The sequence below is a fragment of the Neomonachus schauinslandi genome, chromosome 6 (assembly GCF_002201575.2).
Source record: "Neomonachus schauinslandi chromosome 6, ASM220157v2, whole genome shotgun sequence".
NCBI lineage: Eukaryota > Metazoa > Chordata > Mammalia > Carnivora > Phocidae > Neomonachus > Neomonachus schauinslandi.
In genome coordinates, this window is record NC_058408.1 from 32,252,675 (window position 1) to 32,271,639 (window position 18,965).

An 18,965-nucleotide genomic window follows, 5' to 3' on the forward strand; every position below is an offset into this window, starting at 1 on the left:
TATTTTGTTAATCCCAAATCATTATTATTATTGTTTTTAAAGTCAATATTTATTTATATTTACTCATGTTGTTCTTTACTCTTTCCTTCATTACTTTGTTTCCTCTATGATCATTTTTTTCTTTGCCTAAAAGTCTCCATTTGATATTTCTGTAACTATGAGTCTGTAGCTAATGAATTCTCTCAAGATTGGTTTACTCCAGCCAGTTTCTATTTCCCTTCTTATACGAAGGATTTGTTCACTGGCTATATAATTCTAGCTTGGCAGTTATTTTATTTTAGCATCATTAAGATATGAAGATGTCTTTTGGATTCTAAGGTTTTCATTGAGAAGTCAGCTGTTGGTCTAATTTTGCTCCTGTAATGCCAATACCTTTTTTGTGGTTGTTGTTCTGGATGCTTTTAAGATTTCTTTTTTTCCTTATCTGATTTTCAGCACTTTCAATATAACATGTCCAATTTTATTTTTAATTTTTTTTATTTTTTTACTTAGCCTGCCCGAGTTCCTAGTGTTTCTTGGATCTCTGGCTTGATCTTTTTCATTAGTGGGAAATTCTCACCCATTATCTTTTAAAATATTGTCTCTTCTTCATTCTCATTTTCCTCTCCTTCTGTGGTCCTATTAAGATTTACATTAGGTCTAGTCATGTGTTTCACTTTTATTTTCTCTTTTCTGTACTATTCATTCTTGGTCTCTGTGTTTTATTTTGTAGATTTCTTCTGATTTATCTTTTAGCTCAATGGTTTCTCTGTAGCTCTTTCTAATCTCAGGTTAAATTCATCCATTGTTTTTAATTTCATCATTTGTCTTTTCCTATTCTAGAATTTCTATTTAATTTCCATTTCTTACTTGAAATCGTCAATATTCTCTGCCAATTTCTTGAATATATTACTCATAGTTTCTTTGTTGTTGTTGTCTTGGTTCATTTTCTCGATCTCCTAAGGAACTGTTTTGTCTACTTGTCTGTTTTATCCCTTCCTTTCTTGGAAACATCCTTTTGTGTGTATGTGTTTGATTTGATGCTGGATATTGTATATTAAAAATTAACAAGTGAAGAGTCTGGATGATGTCATCTTAATTGAAATAGGATTTAGTTTTGCTTCTGGCCAACAGCTAGGCTGAAAGAAGAAACAATTCCAGATTGCCTTTCTCAAATAAGGAGTAAAAATATTCAGGACTTTAGTCTTGTGATTTTGTCTATTTCAGGTGCATTTTTTACTCATAGGTTAGGCTTTTTAGAGTCCCAGCTAAAAACATGGGGTGTTTATTAGGGCACTTCATTTTTTTGTGATCCTTAAATTTCAATTTTTATCTCCTTGCTTCATGAGTCCGTCAAGCTCTGCTTATCTTACCAGCTTTTCAGTTGTTTTTCAATCAGTAACGGCTTTGAGGGAGACGCTCCCCGACATGACAGGATCACTCTTTGAGCTTCTTTCTTCTTGCGGATCATGACCTCACAGTTTCTTACACACTTTGGTAGCTATCCCATGCATTCAAAACAGAAGCTTTAGTTAAAACAGCATTTTGACCTAGCTGTTCACACCGGGAGAATTGGTTTGAGCTCCATGCAAAAATTTTTAAGTTTATATGGTTAATTTCAAATTTTATCCTTTAATTGCTTGTGAAATTCTGATTCATGGTTAGAGTGACCCTCCCCATTTTGCTGTTATTAGAAGTTTTTTTGTGTTTTGTTATAGTACTTTTATGGTTTCAGTCTTTACATTGAAAATTTTGATCCATTTGGAATTATTTTGACCTGCTGAGAAGTTTATATATAACTTACTTTTATTTTTGATGCCCACCTCTTTAACTATTCTCATTTACTTGACAGTCTATCTTTTTTCATAGACTTGAAATTGTCCTTTTTATATACTAAATTCATCTGTGAATTTGAATCTCTGGGCTTTGTTTTTCTATTGCTTATTTGTATGTCTCTATTCATGTGTCTGTGTGCCATTCTTTGTTCTTTAATGACTTTATTTAGGATTAATTATCATGCAGTACTCTGCATGCATTTAAAGTGTATAATTTGATCAGTTATAACATATGTATACACTAGTGAAACCATCACTGCAATCAAAATAATGAACAAAATTTTTCTTTTGTGTCCTATTTTAATCTATCACAAATTGACCCCATTTGCTGTAACCAAGCAACAAAGTGATTGGCTTTCTGTCTTTATAATTTGCAATTCCTAGAATTTTGAAAAATGGAATTCTACAGACTATATTCATTTTGTCTTTTATTCAGTGTAGTTGTTTTCAGACTCATCTATGTTACCTTTATCATTAGTTTGTTCTTTTTTATTGTAAAGTAATAGTATTCTATATTTTGAATATACAACTTGTTTATGAAGTCACCTGTTGTTGGACATTTGGGTTAATTCCAGATTTTGTTAAATTTTAATTCCAAATTCCAGATTTTGTTAAATTTTAATTCCACTATAGTTAACATAGAGTGTTATATTAGTTTCAGGTGTACAATACAGTGATTCAATAATTATATATATTTCTCAATGCTCATCATGATAAGTGTACTCTTAATCCCCTTCATGTATTTCACACATCCTGCACCCATCCACCCATCCATGTTTCTTTTTTATGGCTGAGTAATATTCCACTGTATATACAAACAACTTCTTTATCCATTCATTTATCAGTGGACATTTGGCTTGCTTCCATAACTTGGCAATTATAAATAATGCTGCAATAACATAGGAGTGCATATACTTTTTTGAATTAATATTTCATTTTCTTGGGGTAAATACCCTGTAGTAGAATTTACTGGATCATATGGTAGTTCTATTTTTAATTGTTTTAGGAACCACTATACTGTGTTCCACAGTGGCTGCAGCAGTTGCATCCTACCAACAGTGCATGAGGGTTCCTTTTTCTCAACATCCTCACCAACACTTGTTTTTTCTGGTGTTTTTGAAATTAGCCATTCTGACAGGCAAGTGTGGGATGATATTTCATTGTGGTTTTGATTTGTGTTTTCCTGATGATAAGTGATGTTGAACATTTTTTCCTGTGTCTGTTGGCCATCAGGATGTCTTCTTTGAAGAAATGTCTAGTCATGCCTTCAGCCCACTTTTTAATTGGATTATTTGGGTTTTTTGTTTGTTTTTTTTGGTGTTGAGTTATACAACTTCTTTATATATTTTGCATACTAACCCCTTATCAGATATGTTATTTGCAAATATCTTCTCCCATTCAGTAGATTGTCTTTTAGTTTTGTTCATTGTTTCCTTTGCTGTGCAGAAGCTTTTTATTTTGATGTAGTCTCAATAGTTTACTTTTGCTTCTGTTTCCCTTGCTCAGGAGACGTATCTAGAAAAATGTTTCTATGGCTAATTTCAGGACCTTGCTGCCTGTGCTCTCTAGTAGGATTTTTATGGTTTTAGGTCTCAGTTTTAGGTCTTCAATCCATTTAGAGTTTAATTTTGTGTATGATGTAATAAATGGTCCCGTTTCATTCTTTTGCATGTAGCTGTCCAGTTTTTGTAGCACCATTTGTTGAAGAGACTGTCTTTTTCTGATTGTATATTCTTGCCTCCTTTGTCAAAGATTTATTGACCATATAAGTGAGGGTTTACTTCTGGGAGTTCTATTCTGTTTTATTGATATATTTGTCTATTTTTGTGCCAGTATCAAACTGTTTTGATTACTACAACTTTATAGTATGTCTTGATATCTGGGATTGTGATACCTCCAGTTTTGTTCTTTCTCAAGATTACTTTGGCTATTTTAGGTCTTTTTGGTCCCACACAAATTTTAGGATTATTTGTTTTGATTCTGTGAAAAATTGTTGATATTTTGACAGGGATTGCATTAAGTCTGTAGATTGCTTTGGTTATTATGGACATATTACCAATATTTGTTCTTCCAATCCATGTGCATGGAATGTCTTTCCTTTTCTTTATGTCTTCTTCAATTTCCTTCATCAGTGTTTTATAGTTTTCAGAGTACAAATTTTTCACCTCTTTGGTTAACTTTATTCCTAGATATTTCATTATTTTTGGTCTAATTGAGATTATTGTCTTAATTTCTTTCTTCTACTTCATTATTTGTGTATAGAAATGTAACAGATTTCTGCATATTGGTTTTGTATCCTGTGGCCTTACTGAATTCATTTATCAGTTCTAGTAGTTCTCTGGTAGAAACTTTGGGGTTTTCTCTATGTAGTATCATGTCACCTGCAAATAGTGAAGAGTTTACTTCTTCCTTACCACTTTGGATGCCTTTTATTTTTCTTGTCTGATTGCTATGGCCAGGATTCCCAGTACTATGTTGAAGAAAAGTGGTTAGTTGTTCAATGGATATTCAATGAATAAATGAAGAAAGAAAAACATTTTCACTTTCTCATATAAACTTGTGAAACAGCCTGTTAAAGGATATTGATTTAAGACTATGACAGATCAGCAAAAGGAAAACACAGGGAAGAGATTCTAGAGTCTAGGTTTCATTTCTTTTGTGGCTTTCTATCTCTGCTCTTTCCTCATGGGCCCTTGTCCCATCACCTACTTCCTCTGACAAAAACTGACACCTTGGAGAAATGGCAATTGGTGCTATATAACTGAGGAAATTTAAAAGGCATTATTTTTAAATTTTTCTATTTCTTTTTAAAAAATATATTTAATTTATTTGTCTGAGAAAGAGAGAGAGAGAGAAAGAGAGAGAGGGATTATACAACCAGGGGGAGGGAGAAGCAGGCCCCCACCGAGCAAGGAGCCCGATGCGGGACTCAATCCCAGGACTCTGGGATCAGGACTTGAGCTGAAGGAAGACAGAACTGACTGAGCCACCCAGGTGCCCCTAAATTTTTTATTTCTTTATTGTTCACTGGTATATTAGTCAGGGTTCTCCAGAGAAACAGAACCAATAAGATAGATGTTTTAAGAAATTGGCTTACAGAAACAAAACAGAGGATCATAGGGGAAGAGAGGAAAAAACAAAACAAGATGGAATCAGACAGGGAGACAAACAATCAAAGACTCTTAATCACGGGAAACAAACAGGGTTGCTGGAGGGGAGGGAGGTGGGGGGATGGGGTAACTGGTGATGGACATTAAGAGGGCATGTGATATAATGAGCACTGGGTATTACATAAGCCTGATGAATCACTGACCTCTACCTCTGAACCCAATAATATATGTTAATTAATTGAATTTAAATTAAAAAAAAGAAATTGGCTTACATGTTTGATTGTGGGGGCTGGTTAAGTCTGAAATCGGTAGGGCAGGCCTGCAGACTAGAAAGTCAGGTAAGAGTTGATATTCCAGTGTTGAGTCCAAATACCTCAGGGCAGTAGGCTGGAAACTCAGGCAGAGTTTCTATGTTGAAGTCTTAGAGAGAATTGCTTCCTTAGGGAAAGCTCAGTCTTTGTTCATAAAGCCTTCAGCTGATTAGATGAGGTCTAACAAAGATTCTGTCTTTGACCAAACTTTAATGAGGCTCCTCTAAGCTCTCTCTCAACCAGGCCCTGACTTTTGAGCTTCTGTGTCGGTTTCCTCATTGTTCAATTTTATCAAGAACCCACTAACTCAGCTTAGTCAGAATCCCTCACCGTTACTGTCCACTATCTTGTTTCTCATCCTCCATCAAACCACAAGTGATGACTGAACAAGATGGCTTGCCTTTAGCAAGAATCCTATCAGGTCAGTTTAGCCAAAATCCCCCCTTAACCCTGATGTTTCCTCCTAATAATTTTCCACCCACTGACATGCCCTCTCCCCTAGCCTGCTCCTGAGCTGTAAATTCTCACTTTTCCTTGTATTTGAAATTAAGTCCAATCTCTGTTCCGTACCACAAAACCCCATTGAAGTAGACCAGCTGAATAAAGTCTGCTAGGACACTTCTTTAACAAATGTTAGGAATAATTTTTCTTTAACAGGTTCATCCACATTATGGAGGATATTTACTTAAAGTCTACTGAAATGCATGTTAATCACATCTAAAAAATACCTGCACAACAACATCTAGAGGGATATTTGACCAACTTGACCACATTGACAGATATGATTATCCATCACAGTTCATATAGTATATTATTTTATTTTGCATGTTAACTTTGTGTTCTACAATTTTTTGTATTAATAAAATTTATCCATAGTTTTTTTTCCCCTAAATGTCTAATCACGTCTTCGTAAATAATAATTTTATTCTTCCATTCCAAGCCTTATATCTTTTATTTCTTATCCATGGTTATTTCTCCTGGGTAAGATCTCCATTAACATGTCAAATTAAAGTGATGACAAAAGGCATTCTTTGTGCATTCTCAATCTCCGTGGAAATCTTGACATTTATTCTGGTCAAGTATGGTATTTGCTGGCGATTTTTTTTTTTTGGTAGATTCCATTTATCATATTAAGAAGATATTTTTATTCATAATTTGAGATATTTTTTTAAAGTCATAACTCTGAGTTTAATTTATTAAATGTTTTTCTGCACCTATTGAGATGGTCAATAGTTTTTGTATTTTATTCAGTTAAGAATTACATTAGTTCATTTCCAAATTTAAACAATTCTTGCATTCCTCTATTAAATCCAATTTAGTTGCATTGTAACTCTTTCTCCCTCCCTCTCTCTCCCACTCCCCACACATATACACACAACACACATATACAACACTTGGATTTGACTTTAAGATTTTTGCACCTAAGATTTTGAGTGAGTTTGACTTGTAATTTTCACTTCCTGCAATGTCCTTCTCAGGTTTTGATATTATGATTATGCTGGCCTCATAAGGTAAGGTATATATATTGCTCCCTTCCTCTTTTTAAATGCATTTTTTGGAAAAGTTGTATAAAATTGGTAATATTTCTTCCTTAAGTGATAGAATTTATTATCTGGAAGACTTTTTATAATGAATTTACTAAAAATAAGCCAGTTAAATCTTTATTGGATTCAATTTTGATAATTTATGTTTTTCTAGGAATTTGTCTATTTTATATAAATTTTGACATTGTTATAAATTGCTTATAGTACCTTCTTGTTATGTTTTTAATGTGACTAGAATCTGTAACAATACCTTTTTTTGTACCTCATGTTATTTGTTCCTTCTTTTGTTGTTGACTATTCTTTCTGGTAACTTATCAATTATATAAGTCTCTTAAAATAATAAGAGTTTAATAAACCAAATAAATTTTGGTTTCTGAATGATTTGTCCATTTTATATTATTGAATTTATTGGAAAAGCATTCTTATTAACTTTTAATAACTGTAGGATGTGTAATGTCCTTATCCTTTCTTTTTCTGGGGGAGGGGCAGAGGGAGAGGGAGAGGGAGACAAACAGACTCCTAGCTGAGGGAGGAGGCTGATGCAGGGCTTGATCCCAGGACCCTGAGGTCATGACCTGAGCCAAAATCAAGAGTCCAACTCCCAACAGACTGAGCCACCCAGGGGCCCCTGTCCTCCTCCTTTCTGATATAGGTGTGTGTGGGGGTGTATGTATATATGTGTGTGTGTATATATGTGTGTGTGTGTGTGTGTGTATCGTCATTTATGCTACAGGCTTATCAATTTTTTTTTTCCCTGAAAGAACCAACATTTGGCTTTGCTGATATGTTAAGTATGTTTCCTTTCTATTTCATTAATTCCTATCTTATCCTTTTTCTTGATTTTCTTTTTCTTATGTTTAATTTACTTTTCTAACTTCTAACTTCTTGAGAACTTAGATGCTCATTAATTTTCAGCTTTTTTTGGTAATGTTAATTTAAAGATATAAACTTTATATGTTGCATTTTCATTATCATTCAGTTCAAATTATTTGGTAATTTCCATTGTGATTCCTCCTTTGAATCATAGGTTATTTGTAAGTTAAATTAGTTTCCATTATATGGAAAATTTTAAATTATCATCATTATTGTTGCTATTCATTCATAATCTCATTACATTTCTTTGAAATATGTTGATAATTCCTTTATGGCTTAATACCTAATCATTTTTTTTTTTACCTGATCAATTTATGTAAGTGCTCCATATATATACTTTAACTGTTAGATGCACTATTTCATGTGGATCATTTAGGTCAATTTTGTTAAAAATTTTTAAAAAAATGGTATCCTTCTTAGTAATTTTTATCTTCTGATCTAATCAGTTACTATAAGTTATTATATGAATCTAGATTTGTCTTTCTCATTTCAGTTCTGACAATTTTTAAAGTACAGGTTGATATTTTGTTAGAGCATTACATCCATCATTTTAATCACTATTGCATTCAGTTGTATTCTCTTTACATTCCTAAGATTTGGCGATCCATCAAATAGATTTACAGCTCATTCAGTTAAGCATGCAGGGAATAACAGGTTAAGGACTAGCAAATTCTGTCGGAACAGCTAAACTCTTTTGCATTTTTAGACATTATTAATAATGGAATGTTTTAGGGGTGCCTGGGTGGCTCAGTTGTTAAGCGACTGCCTTCAGCTCAGGTCATGATCTCAGGGTCCTGGGATGGAGCCCCGCATCAGGCTCCCTGCTCAGCAGGAAGTCTGCTTCTCCCTCTCCCTCTCCCACTCCCCCTGCTTGTGTTCCCTCTCTCGCTGTTGCTCTGTGTCAAATAAATAAAATCTTAAAAATAATAATAATAATGGAATGTTTTTGGAATTGTTAAGGTCAATTCTAAAAAACTCATCTGAATGTCACTTTGTTAACAGTGACAGTATGTACATTCCACAGGACTTACAAAAGTGTTAAGAAAATAAACTCTTGGGTTTATATTTGTATTTTCTCTTTTCTTAATAACCAAATCTTGCCAGAAATGTCTCAACTTTTCAAGTATTCTAATATTCAGATTTTTGCTCTGTTTCTTACATTTCAGTAAAGTTTTGTTTTTCCATTTCTTTGGATATATTCATTTCCTACTTTGTTTTAACCTTTCTTCTCTTTTAATATAAGAATCCGTAATTAGGGCGCCTGAGTGGCTCAGTCGTTAAGTGTCTGCCTTCGGCTCAGGTCATGATCCCAGGGTCCTGGGATCGAGTCCTACATCGGGCTCCCTGCTCGGCGGGAAGCCTGCTTCTCCCTCTCCCACTCCCCCTGCTTGTGTTCCCTGCTCTCGCTATCTCTCTCTCTGTCAAATAAATAAATAAAATCTTTAAAAAAAAAAGAATTCATAATTATACATTTCCATCTATGTTCTAAGTACTAATATAATGATAGTTTTCATATCTAAATTATTTTCTTAAACTGGTTATTTTTAGTAATTTCTTATTCACTTTGCTTTCCATTCCTTCTTTTATTTTTAAAAATATTTTAAATATACTTACTTTATTTTCTGTTTTTGAAAAATCCAGTATCTGAAGCCTGTAGACACTGTTTTTAAAGTTCTTTTACTCTCTTGTTTTTTATTTACTCTCATTTTAGACAGCTGGTTTTTGTGGGAATGAGTCACCCAGGTGATAGGAATCCTTGTCTGGAATTCGTGTGAGTGCTTTTGCTAGGAATTTTCATTAAAAGTTTTAACCATTTTCAAATCAAAGAAAATTTGAGTCAGTCAAGTTTCCTCAAGTTTCGTCAAGTTTCCGTCTTTTCGTAGGAGAAACTTTCCACCCCCCAAGTTCTTTCACTGAGAGAGGTGGCCCTTCTAGGTTCCCCGCTATACCTTGTGGGGGGTGGGGGGGAAGGGTGATGGGTGGAGTGGGAGAAGGCGTGGGGGTCACCAGTCTGGTTACCCCATTCTATTTGGCCTCAGTCTCTTATTTTCCTTGCTTCTGTAAAATCACCTGATCTAGGACCTTGCTACTAAAAATGTGGTCCTCAGACCAACATCCCTTGGGACTCTGTTAGAAATGCAAAATCTTAGGTACCGGCTTCAAAAGTTGTTCTTGGGGATTTTTCTTTTTGTTTTGGCTGCCTTTCCTGTCCTAACAGCTGTATACTTACATGTACATTTCCCAATGTTTTCTGTGTACATTAAGAAGTTAAAAAATAATTTTAGGAGCAAACGCATTAGCCATTTAACGCAGAACAAAACCGAAAGGACATCAACATCTGTTCTTTAGATGCATTGTGTTTGCTAAGACTGGCTTCTGTCCGTTGCTGCGTGGTTGACCACAAATTATTAAATATATCGGCGAGGATGAAATCCGTTCGTGCTGTCGTGCCTCTGCCAGTTTGTACTAAACTCCTCATCAGTCTCCCCACCCCACCCCCCGCCATTCCCCAGCGAGGCTTCCTGCAAAGCTTCGTCTGGTTCAATCACAGTAAGCCACCAAACCACCGCGAAAACCCGGAGTAACGGATTTGGGGCGTAGCTAGGGTCCTCTAGGGAGCAAGGAGAATTTACAGAGCATGCGCAAAGACGGGTGCGCGCACATGCGCAGTGGTCGGCGCAGGGCCGCGCGCTGGTCTCTCCGGGAGGCTCGGAGGCTGCGTGCGGTTGACGTGTTCCGTGGCTGTGGAGGCGGCGAGGCTCTGGGAGGGGAAGGAGCAGAGAGAGGGAGGGTGAGGTGGGGGGCTGAACCCGGAAGTGGGTAGGCGCTGGAGCGAGCGCGCCGACAGTGGAGCTCAGCGGCTGGGAGCCAGCGGGGGAGCCCTGGGTTCCCGGTAATGGATCTGTGGGGCGTTTGCCCAGGGAAACTGGGGTGGGAAGGGGAGCGGGTTCGCGTCGGCGAGCGCTGTCTCCGCCTGGGCAGGGCCTGGGAAGGCTCTTCTGCTTCCTTTAGTCGTCCCTGTGGTTGACCCTACTCCTTCTGCTCTGCGCCCCTCCTGGGGCCATCTCCTGCGGGGTGATTTTGGCCGTGGGACACTCACTGTCCATGAGGAGGTGTGCCTTGCCCGCCCTGGAAAAAGGCATGTTAATGGAGAGACATGGATTTCGCGGCCGCGACGGCCTTATTGTCACCAGCCCAGCGCCCCTAAACCATGAATGTCCGCGCCTTAACCTGCACCCTCAGTGATCTTGGAGGGATCCCTCCCTTTTCGGCCCCTCTTTTTCCCACCCCGTTCGTCAGTCAGGCCTGAAAGGTGTGCTCCGGCGTCCTTTAAAATTATTCTTTTGTTGGCTGTCTTTTAACCCGGCCTTCCTTGTTCTCCACGCTAAAATCTTAGCCACGAGTAGGAGGTGTGACTTTATCATAATTTAGTTTTGATTTAGAAAGGATTAGTAGACGAATGCCGTGAATAATTAATTTAAGATTTGCTTTGCCTTGGAGTTTTTTTACGTGGTTCTTACTCTTTTGCAGACCATGAAACCCTCGGGCACGCCCCTCCAGAAGCTGTTAACCAAGACAATCTAGTTTTTTGTTTTTTTAAATAAATCCTTTAAGACACTTATGAAGTTTCTTGTTCTGAAATTGTTGTACTGCAATGAAGAAAAGGAGAAAGGATACTTCAAATCTTGACGAGAAGATCCATCTAGGCTATCATAAAGATTCTTCAGAAGGCAATGTTGCAGTGGAGTGTGACGAAGTAACCTATACTCATTCCACAGAAAGACCAATTCCTGAAGCTCTTCACTGTTACCAGGAACTTCCTCCTTCTCCAGATCAGAGAAAACTTTTGAGTTCTTTGCAGTATAACAAGAATTTGCTGAAGTATTTAAATGATGATAGGCAGAAGCAACCATCTTTCTGTGACTTACTTATCATAGTAGAAGGCAAAGAATTTAGTGCACATAAAGTTGTTGTTGCTGTTGGCAGTAGTTATTTTCACGCGTGTTTGAGCAAAAATCCAAGCACTGATGTTGTCACCCTGGATCACGTAACACACTCAGTTTTTCAGCATTTGCTTGAATTTCTTTACACATCAGAATTTTTTGTGTACAAATATGAAATACCTCTTGTTTTAGAGGCAGCAAAATTTCTGGACATTATAGATGCAGTTAAGTTGCTAAATAATGAAAATGTTGCCACTTTTCAGTCTGAGCTGGCTGAAAAGTCATCACCAGAAGAAACACTAAGTGAATTAGCTGGAAGACTATCAAATAATCATCAGTGTAAATTCTGTAGTAGACATTTTTGTTATAAAAAGTCTTTAGAGAATCATTTGGCTAAAACTCATAGGTCCCTTTTATTAGGGAAAAAACATGGGTTAAAAATGCTGGAGAGAAGTTTTTCCACAAGAAGATCGAAAAGGAATCGGAAGTGTCCTGTTAAGTTTGATGACACCAGTGATGATGAACAAGAAAGTGGTGATGGGTCAGACAATTTGAATCAAGAAAATTTTGATAAGGAAAAGTCAGACAGAAATGATTCTGAGGACCCTGGAAGTGAATATAATGCTGAAGAAGATGAACTAGAGGAGGAAATGTCAGATGAATACTCTGACATTGAAGAACAAAGTGAAAAAGATCATAATGATGCAGAAGAGGAACCTGAGGCTGGTGATTCTGTAGGAAATATTCATGAGGGGTTAACTCCTGTAGTCATTCAGAACAGTAACAAAAAAATATTGCAATGTCCTAAATGTGATAAAACATTTGACCGCATAGGTAAGAAAAGAAAGATTGTTTTCTGTCTCTAATAACTTAATTTTTCCTGGTATTTTAAAGGTTATAATGAAAAACCAAACTTTGAAGGTAACTTTTGAAAGGAATACTTAACTAGGGTGGGTATTTGATAGTCAATACATATTTTATCCTGTTGTTTTAAATTTGTTTGATTCAGGAATTTAACTGTTTTTATTAGCTTTTATTTTCCCTACCTCATGTCCCATTAAAAGGTGACAGATCATTAGTTCACGTATTTGGTATGAAAAAACTCCTGACTTAATAATTATGAATGTAGTGCTTTGATTTATATGTTGATTTAATTTCATAGATAAGTGCTATTTTTGAGTCATAGAAAATTACATTATATTAATTCAGTTTAATAATTTGTATACTATTTCCCCTTGAACATGGCTATATCTGAGTTAGAAATACAGTCACTTCTCTATATCTAGTACTGTTTAGAATTGGAATGTTTCAGTTTAGGCTTGTAGTTAAGAATAAAACTGAACTGGATATAATTCTGTAGGTAGAGTCTCCAGGAAACGTCTTGATTAGTAGTAGTCTTTGGTTATTATAATAACTAATAAATCAGCTTTTCCTTTATTAGAAAAAAGTATATGCAGGAAATGTGGTCTATAACCTTAAGTTAAAAATGTCAGTGAACATATAATTTCAGGAGGTCTAATATTGCTAGTAAAATAATTTTGGGAGGTGTTTTACATGAACTTGTTCTAATGTGAACTTTTAAATTGCAGCAATTAAACTATTTCTATATAAATCAAAGTTATGAAATTGTGAAATATGTTCCACCACATATAATGTTAAAAGGAACATTTAAGTGCAGTTTGACCTTGTAATATTATTTATGCAGTTTAATATATCCCCATGTATTTTGCAGTGTTGAGTTACTAATGTTATTGGTTTAGGTGGAAATTGATTTTATAAGGTATTGGTAATCATTTGTTCTCAAAATATGGGACAGTACATACTATAGCATAAGTGGTAACCTCTTTTTGCTTTTTATTATGCCTTTGAATCCAAATCAGAATATTTTGACAGTCCAATTTAATAATTCCTTATCAGTGTTTTTACTGTGTTTGAGAGTCTGTACAAACATGAATAAAATAACTTTTCATGAGTAACTCGGAAGAGCATAGGAATACAAGGAACTTGCTACACTCAGGCTGGATAAATGCTCTGTCTCTCGTAGAGCTATAAACAAGTACTGTGAGAAGAGAATATTTTTGGATTCAGATACCTGAGAGCACGTTATCTTTTCAGTAGATTCTGCTTCTTCAACTTTATATTTTTAGTACATGCCTCTTTATTCTGCCTTAATTTGACCTAATTTGACTTGAGATGAATGAGCAGGGGTCAGGTCACAAATGGCATTGTAGCCCCCCAACACTGAGATTTCTGAACTGTCCTATTGAACACTAGGGCTGTGAGATACTTTAAGAGAGAAGAGTTCTATGTTCAAGTAAGATTGGAAAAACTATATACTGTAATTCATAGTCTGTAATAACTGTCAAATTAGTAAAGAAACTTGGTAATTTCATTTAGTCTGGTATTTCCTCAAATAATTTTATCGTAAGACATTTTTGTGGTACTTTTTTTAATGTCCAAAAAACCCACTACATTTCCTTGCACACAATTTAGGAAAACACTGCTCAAGATTAAGTTCCTGATATACTAAGAGGAAGGTGTTTTGCAGCTTTTTTAACCGAGGGCAGCCCAAATAATTGTGAGAATCAATAGGTCACATTGTAGACTTACCTGCAGCCTTTCTGAATGCATTGGACTTTATACCTCTCTTTTATCTACCCTTCTCTTTTGTTTAAGTCTCCCATGGGGCTGCTTGCTTTTCCCCAGTACTGAGAGAGAGGAAGATGGAGAATATATCATATTGGTTAAAAAAGCATGAGCTATAGTGATGTCAGACCACCTGCATTTCTGAATCCAGGTCTTGGGCAGGTTACTTAACCTGTCTGTGTTTTTGTTTCCTCATAGGTAGAGTGGGATGATGCTAATGTATGCTAATAGTACCTTCTCATGGAGGTTATTATGAGAATTAAATGGGATAGTCTTGTGAATCACTCAAAATGCTGTGTGAAATTTAGGTGTTCAAGGAATACTAGCTGCTCATATTGTTAATCTAATATAGTTACTGAGTATCTCTAATACCAATAAACAGGTAATGAAGTTATATCTTCTGTGTTCTCAAGAATGTTAAAATTTAATGAGTACATGCAAAAACACAATCATATTGTAGTGTAGATAATCCTACCAGAAAAAGTACAAAGGACTAAAGGAATCAGTAGATTTCATAGAGCAGATAGCATTAGAGCTGAGAACTAAAGAATAGGGAAGAATTTACATGGCAAAAGGACCAACATGTACAAAGACATCTGGAAATTGCTGAGGGGTGGGTGATTTCAAGATGGGCAAGGAGGTATAATGAAAATGATAGATGAAGATAGACAAGTAAGCAGAGGTCAAATTTTGCATGGTTTTTGTGCTGTATAGAAAGTTTAGATTTTATCCAGTGAGTGATAGAAACTTGAAAAAACTTTGACAAAGGAAATGACAGCCTATTGAAGTTTTAGGAAGGTCATGCTGGCTTCAGCACAGAGAATGAAATTGGCAAGGACCAGAAGGATATTGTAGGCTTGGACTAGTTAGATGAGTAGCGTTGAGAATGGGCTGTAGGACGAGGGTAGATCAGAGTTGCACTGAATATAGATAGGCTAAGTGGACTGGTTGATGGATAGAATGTAAATGTGTGGAAGGAGAAGACCTCTGTTTCTTAAATGTCCTCCTTTCTCATCTCCATCAGAAGTCCTTTTTATTCTTAAAAAAAAACAACAAAACAGTTTAAAGACCATTTTCCAGTAAGCCTTATAGCATCCATATTCCTATCATATGATGTAAAAATGTCTACCTAGATTTTTGGTTATTTATTTCTCATTAGAGTTTAAGCCTGAAAATTTTGTGTCTTTTGATTACTGTCCCCTGTTGATACCCTAGGTCATTTCAAAAAGCAAGTGCTCAGTAAGCTCCTATTTGAGTGAACTAAATTGAAAGGTTGGTGTCTGACTTAACTTTGAACTTGTAAGAAGCCAGTTGGGCTTCTTTATAAGCTTCTAACTTTGGTGTCTTGGAGTGGGTTATGAGAATTAATGAATAAGCTGTGAGACCTGCTGGAACCATTAGCTCCATGATATGTAGTCGACTAATTTGATTCCATTACTTTGGATCTTTTACCCTTTCTGATGTATTTAATAGTTGCTTGGAGTGGGACTCCTGATCCGGTTACATTTTTCCTTAGGCTACCAGCTGTCTTCCCTTAGTGTATTCTCATGCAAAGAGAGTCCTTTGACCTTTCCCCCTTAAGGTTAAAGTGGGTGAAAAAACCTAGTGGGTGAAAAGGCAAAAATAGGGAAAAGATGACAGATGGGGTGAGAGAAAATTTGGATAATTTATCTTTTTTATTGTTCCTACTGGGAACTAAAATCTTCCCTTGGATTAAATTTATTATCTCTTCTAGAGGTAGAAAATGCTTTACAGCTCTTTTAAAAAATGTGACTCTTTAGACCAACCTGACAGAGATTCCACTTTGTTCTTAATAGAGAAGAGTTATAACAATGACACAATTCTTTAAGGTTAAGTATTTTAGTTAAGTATTTTTTAGAGTATGCCATATGAATAAATTCAAGGAATAATAGAAGATTTAGCAATATCAAATAAATAATGAGCTAATTTGGCAATGTTTCTCTTTGTGAAAACTGCTCACAAAATCTGACTGGTAATTTTGCATAACCCATATGGGGGAATAATAAATTTTTAAGCACAAGGTCAAGTTTTTTCATGTGAAAATTTCTTTAGTTTGGGACACAGTTCATATTGGGATTCATTTCAGAAAAATTCTGTGGATGAAATTTGTTAATATTACGCGTTTTCTTTTGGTAATCAAGAATGGTTGGACGTAGTATATTATTCTCTGAAGGAATATGATTTTTTATTGAAAACTTATTTGAAATGCACATTTTGATTTATTGTTGAATCTCCCCTCACCCCATAAGAAAAGAAGAAACAGATGTAGATATTGACTGTATTTATGTTGTATACCTCCCACACTGCTATCAGTTTTTTTAAACATGGAATTTCTTTAGAGATTAAAATTTTTCCCCACTGGGGAAAAAATTCCCTGGAGATCTACCTGACTCTTATGGGTTCAGTGTTTCCACAGAAGTTGTGTCTCTTTTATTCAGAAAATCAAATCCATAGAGGTGACTGGCCTTGCAATGCCTGTGTGCATAAAATTGAATTAATAACAAAAAAGTTTTTTCACCTTAGAGATTCTTAATGTCATAGTGAATCGTTCAAATTTATGTATTTTCACTGGTCTCTTTGGACTCTGCTTAATTTATTTAAATTAATTTTTTTTTAATTTTGGCTCTTCTGGCTAAAATTTTTTTTCTTGGTTAAATCTTAAGTCTTCCTGTCTGTAGGAGAGTGGAAGTTTAATAGTTAAAAGTGCTTTTGATTTTTAATTTAACTGTCATTTTGATGGTTCTACTATTCAACTACATGTAACTTAATTTGTATTTGCAAGCAAGAAAAAATTTCTTTAATTAAAAGGAAAATGCTATTAATGATTAACATCTTTTCATCAAAGCCATTTTCATTAGAAATACAAAATTTGGTGAAAAAATTTTCTTACACTTTAAGACTTTATTAAGTTGCTGTTTTTGTTCACTTGGGTATAAAAATGAGATTTAAGCATTAGATGGTTGGTTTTCTTTTAACTAAATACACAGTTAATGTGCAGTTAAGAGTGGGCCTATTCTAAGAAAAATACTTAAAAGTTAATCACTTAAACATCACACTATATACTCTTGATTTGTTTACACTTTTTTTTTACCACAAGTGTGTGTCACTTACATAATTTGAAAAGCAAGTTTAATAAAAATGAAATGTGGAAACTTTCACAATCAAGGAAAACTTTTTAATTCCATGCAATGACCTCAATCTTTTCGAAATTAAAATTGTGGGATTTTAGTACATATTAATAATGTTTGGATTCTGTACTTTATATCTAATTGATGTGTAATAAAGGTTAAAAAATCTAATACATGCATGCCTTATTATAATAACAGAAAAAGGATAAGATCAACTCAGAAAATATTTTCTCAAAGATATTATAACAGTAATGGTCTGGTTATACCCTGCAAAAAGAAATCAGTGTTTTGGATAGTTCAGGGTCAGAGATGCATATTTTATTATATAATATACGTATTTACACATGTGCTCATACATAAATTGAAGCAAAAAATTGCACAAAACTAATGTGAATTTACTCGTATTTTCTACTCTGTTCTCCACCCCCCCCTCCCCCCGCCCAGGTCACAACCTAAGGAATTTATTTCATGAACACTAATGACCTTTAGTTTGTAAAACACTGATTTAAACCATAACATAGCTCAGCTCTTGTTCTATAGAACCTACTTATTTGTGATGTTTCAGATTTCACTTGGGGACACACAAGAACACCTTTCCCTCAATAAATGCCGGTGTTAAATCTCATCCCTTGAACACAGCAGAGGAAGTGGTGATGGTAGGGTATGTGTATGCATGTGTAAATGGAGAGTATGCCCCAGCAGTGGCAGAGAGAGGACAGAAATAAGGCCATTTTAACAATGGCAAGAGGAAAAAGTGAAGTTCTTACAGTGTTCTCAGCTGAAACCCCACTTTGATCTATTGTAATGTATATTCATAAATCAGCTATATCCATATTTATATTTGAAGTATACCTACATGTCTGCACCATGACTAGTAACCATGTAATAGTAGTAGTAAATGACTAATATTTATTAGTGCTTACTATGTGCTAGAATGTCTTAAGCGTTGTGTATATATTAACTCGTGTACTTCTCACAACCCCATGCAGTATTAATAAACTCAGAGAGGTTAAATTATTAGCTTAATTAAGATCACATAGCTAATTTAACAGGTAACCAAACATTGAGTTTTTTGACTACATGTATGTAAATAATGCATCGACATCATCTATGTGGTCTATACATAAATACCTAATAGATTTTCATCATACTTCTATTTTTCTTTGCCTGTAATTGTCAGCCTTCCCCCTCCCTTGAGGAAAATACTTTGGTTCCCTTTCCTAGGTGTTCTTTATGTAAGTGCAGTGGAATTAATTTTGGGTAATATACTGTGTGTTTATTAAATTTAATAAATTTAATCATACATAGATATATGTAATAGATTGGTGAACTCATTTATTTTACTAAGTAAATTATTTTACTAAGTAGAGAAATAATTGTGATTATCTTTTTTCTTTAGTGGTCTGGAACTTTTTTTTTTTCTAATTTCCATGACATATATAGAATTTTTTCTAAGTATATGACTGAAATGCTGCTACACTTTTACATTAGCTTTGGCCTGAATAAAAATGTATACACTTATTTTGCAGAGCAAAGCTAAGCTTTTAATTGAAAACTGCTGTTCTTACCAATAT

General features: G+C 35.1%; 1 protein-coding gene across 1 annotated transcript in view; it reads left to right on the forward strand.

Annotated features, from left to right (window-relative positions):
- Positions 1–11,195: 11,195 nt before the first annotated feature.
- ZBTB41 (zinc finger and BTB domain containing 41) overlaps positions 11,196–18,965 on the forward strand; it is a 43,051-nt gene continuing 35,281 nt past the window's right edge. The window contains exon 1 of the mRNA XM_021682499.2: positions 11,196–12,430. Coding sequence (XP_021538174.1) covers positions 11,308–12,430 — 1,123 coding nt within the window. The 5' untranslated portion in view covers positions 11,196–11,307. The remainder of the gene's footprint in view (positions 12,431–18,965) is intronic.